This window comes from Lipophrys pholis (genome assembly GCF_963383615.2).
Source record: "Lipophrys pholis genome assembly, chromosome: 14".
NCBI lineage: Eukaryota > Metazoa > Chordata > Actinopteri > Blenniiformes > Blenniidae > Lipophrys > Lipophrys pholis.
The window spans coordinates 2,385,590-2,389,406 of record NC_137633.1 but is presented as its reverse complement, the minus strand read 5'-3'; the positions used below and the strand labels follow the sequence as shown (position 1 = coordinate 2,389,406).

The 3,817-nt window shown below is 42.1% G+C and overlaps 1 protein-coding gene across 1 annotated transcript in view; it reads right to left on the bottom strand.

The window, feature by feature from the left end:
• Positions 1-3,118: 3,118 nt before the first annotated feature.
• The window catches only part of scfd1 (sec1 family domain containing 1), a 15,195-nt gene continuing 14,496 nt past the window's right edge, over positions 3,119-3,817 (bottom strand). Inside the window, exons 24-25 of the mRNA XM_080480649.1 lie at positions 3,458-3,526; positions 3,119-3,310 (exon numbers count right to left, since the gene is read on the bottom strand). Coding sequence (XP_080336775.1) covers positions 3,287-3,310; positions 3,458-3,526 — 93 coding nt within the window. The 3' untranslated portion in view covers positions 3,119-3,286. The remainder of the gene's footprint in view (positions 3,311-3,457; positions 3,527-3,817) is intronic.

Sequence of the window (3,817 nt, the reverse complement as noted above, 5' to 3'; positions counted from 1 at the left end):
GAAACACCTTCACATACTGGTAATCAAACCCAACCTCCAGTCACCACACGGTGTTACACAACAAACACACAAAGAGACACACGACAATCTCCAAGGAATTCTAACAAATAATGGGGGGAAATAAAAAAAAGTCCCTCCGACCGTCTCTTCACCGTCACCAAACAAAACACGCCGGTTAGCAACCATTTGAAATGTGAAACAGAAGAAGTTTCAGCAAACATCCGGAGCGCAGCCTGAGAAGAGAAAGTCTGCGAGTTGAGACTTGAAATCGAAATGTTTTGGAACTTCAAGAAAACTAAATATTAACTTCCGTTTCATCAGTTTTTGTTCTTTGGATTTTGCTTGTAGAAACTCTGTTTTAATGAGAATTTTAATATGGTGCATGAAGCATTTAGAAAGGTTTTCTGAAACTGATCTATTATCTATCTATCTATCCATCCATCCATCCGTCCGTCCGTCCATCCATCCATCTCTGTCAGTCACCATGGTAACCAGAGTCAGCAGCTGATTGGTTCTTTCTCAGTGTACATCGGACAACAATGAACGAAAGCAGTTTGACGTTGTGAGGCCCTGGAATCACCACCAGCTGTACACCGATTCAAATTAATTGTTTATTTGGGAACGTGCTCTCAATAAAATCAACTTAGCAATGTTTTTTGTTTATTTATATTAATTTTTTGCTTTTTTTAAAGTTACTTTGTTTTGTTTTTTTCCCACCAGTTGAATAATAGAAGAAGAATATATATATATATATATATATATATATATATATATATATATATATATATATATATATATATATATATTCTTTCTCTGTTGTCTCTTTAGTGTGTTGTCTTGTCTCATGTATTATAGTCATTTGTTATTCTTGTGTCTAGATTGTCTTGTTTAGTTCAGTTTGTTTTGTTTATATAGTCCTTTGTCTTGTCTTTATTTCATATCTTTTATATCTAAAATGTACCGTTATTCAAATTGCAAATAAAATCAAATGAAAACCAAAAAAGGTTCTTTCTCAGTGTAACATCAGGAATTAGGCCATTTCTAATTGGTTGATGTTTTCTTGTCTTCATTCGTTTGGAAATGGTTCGGCAGATTTCAGACTGAATGGGTCTTCTTCAACAGAGAGATTTGTGTTTCTACAGAACCGAAATGTTTCCTTTGGCAATCTTAACGGCTGTAATATCAACTTCCATTCATAATAAATTCACTAAGAACACGGACATTAACAGAACAAATGGAATAAACCTGAATCAGAAAACTAAAGCAAAGAGACATTGAACAAACAAAAACTGAGATAAAGTTCCCAAAAAGGTAGAAGCTCACACTGAAGTCTGACTGCCTCCTCCTCCTCCTCCTCCTCCTCCCCCCGGTATTTCAGCTATGGGGTCAAAAAGTCAACATAACAGAGTTGATATCAGAGCCCGGATTAAGTCTCTGTGTGAACCGTGTGTGTGTGTGTGTGTGTGTGTGTGTGTGTGTGTGTGTGTGTGTGTGTGTGTGTGTGTGTGTGTGTGTGAGGGTGTGTGTGTGTGTGTGAGGGTGTGTGTGTGTGTGTCCGGACTCTGGCAGGATGTTTGGGTCTTGGTCTGGGTTCAGGCTCAGGATAGAGGTCGGTGGGGGGTCCGGCTCTCAGCGGGGGGGGGGGGGGGGGGGGGGGGGGGGGGGATGGGGGGTTCAGGTCTGGTTCCGTGTTGCGTTCAGGGTCCAGTATGAGCGGTGCCGATGCGTTAAGGGTGGCCCCAGTGCCGGGGGAGTAAAAACAGAAGCACGTGGAGCTTCACACCGAGGTGGAGGAGAATCAGTCACATTTCCACCAAATGACAAAAATGAAACCAGTTTGAATCGGTACAGTCACAGGTGTACGTAAAGGTACAGTCAGAGGAGTTCTAGTAACAGGAGGTACAGTCAGAGGAGGTGTGGTAATAGGAGGTACAGTCAGAGAGGTACAGTAACAGGGGGTACAGTCAGAGGTGTAGTAATAGGAGGTACAGTCAGAGAGGTACAGTAACAGGGGGTACAGTCAGAGGTGTAGTAATAGGAGGTACAGTCAGAGGAGGTATAGTAACAGGAGGTACAGTCAGAGAGGTACAGTAACAGGGGGTACAGTCAGAGGAGGTGTAGTAACAGGAGGTACAGTCAGAGGAGCTGTAGTAATAGGAGGTACAGTCAGAGAGGTACAGTAACAGGGGGTACAGTCAGAGGTGTAGTAACAGGAGGTACAGTCAGAGGAGGTGTAGTAACAGTAGGTACAGTCAGAGGTGTAGTAACAGGAGGTATAGTCAGAGGAGGTGTAGTAATAGGAGGTACAGTCAGAGGTACAGTAACAGGGGGTACAGTCAGAGGTGTAGTAATAGGAGGTACAGTCAGAGAGGTACAGTAACAGGGGGTACAGTCAGAGGTGTAGTAATAGGAGGTACAGTCAGAGGAGGTATAGTAACAGGAGGTACAGTCAGAGAGGTACAGTAACAGGGGGTACAGTCAGAGGAGGTGTAGTAACAGGAGGTACAGTCAGAGGAGCTGTAGTAATAGGAGGTACAGTCAGAGAGGTACAGTAACGGGGGGTACAGTCAGAGGTGTAGTAACAGGAGGTACAGTCAGAGGAGGTGTAGTAACAGTAGGTACAGTCAGAGGTGTAGTAACAGGAGGTATAGTCAGAGGAGGTGTAGTAATAGGAGGTACAGTCAGAGGTACAGTAACAGGGGGTACAGTCAGAGGTGTAGTAATAGGAGGTACAGTCAGAGAGGTACAGTAACAGGGGGTACAGTCAGAGGTGTAGTAACAGGAGGTACAGTCAGAGGAGGTGTAGTAACAGGGGGTACAGTCAGAGGTGTAGTAATAGGAGGTACAGTCAGAGAGGTACAGTAACAGGGGGTACAGTCAGAGGTGTAGTAACAGGAGGCACAGTCAGAGAGGTACAGTAACAGGGGGTACAGTCAGAGGTGTAGTAATAGGAGATACAGTCAGAGAGGTACAGTAACAGGGGGTACAGTCAGAGGTGTAGTAATAGGAGGTACAGTCAGAGGTACAGTAACAGGGGGTACAGTCAGAGGAGGTGTAGTTTTCTCTGGATTACCTGAAATATTCACTGACGTGGATTGAGGCGACAACACAAACGTTTTGATTTAAATTTTTTAATGTTTATTAGCACTGAGAAGAAAAAAACAGGAAATACAGTCAGAACAGGAAGTGATGTCAGAAGAACAGGAAATAAGAGATTTTAAAAAAATGTGGTGGAAGATGAGGAGGAGAGGGAGGAAGAGGAAGAGTCTCACGACGGTGGTCCACGTCACTTCTGTCCCAGCTGAGAGAGCTGTGGACGAGACACATTTAATAAGTGTGTGTGTGTGTGTGTGTGTGTGTGTGTGTGTGTGTGTGTGTGTGTGTGTGTGTGTGTGTGTGTGTGTGTGTGTGTGTGTGTGTGTGTGTGTGTGTGTGTGTGTGTGTGTGTGTGTCTGACCTGTTTGATGAACTGAGCAGCATTGAAAAGTTCACTGCAGCCGTAAACAACCTTTTTCGCCTGTTTGGACTGAATAGACAAAAAAAGATAGATACGTCAATAAATAAATAAATAAATCAATACAATAAATCAATAAATCCAAAAGAAAAAAGAAAAAAGAAGAAGGATCTGGAATTATTCAAGTCTGATATAAGATGTTAAAATGATAGAAATCCTTCTAATGCTCATGGACTCAACATTTTCCAAAGTACAAGATGAATAAAACCTCTGAAGTAAAAGGGCCAAATATTTGGATACTAAATACTTTTTGGGACATTTTCATTTCTTTACATGAATAAAATAAATAAATAAATAAATAAA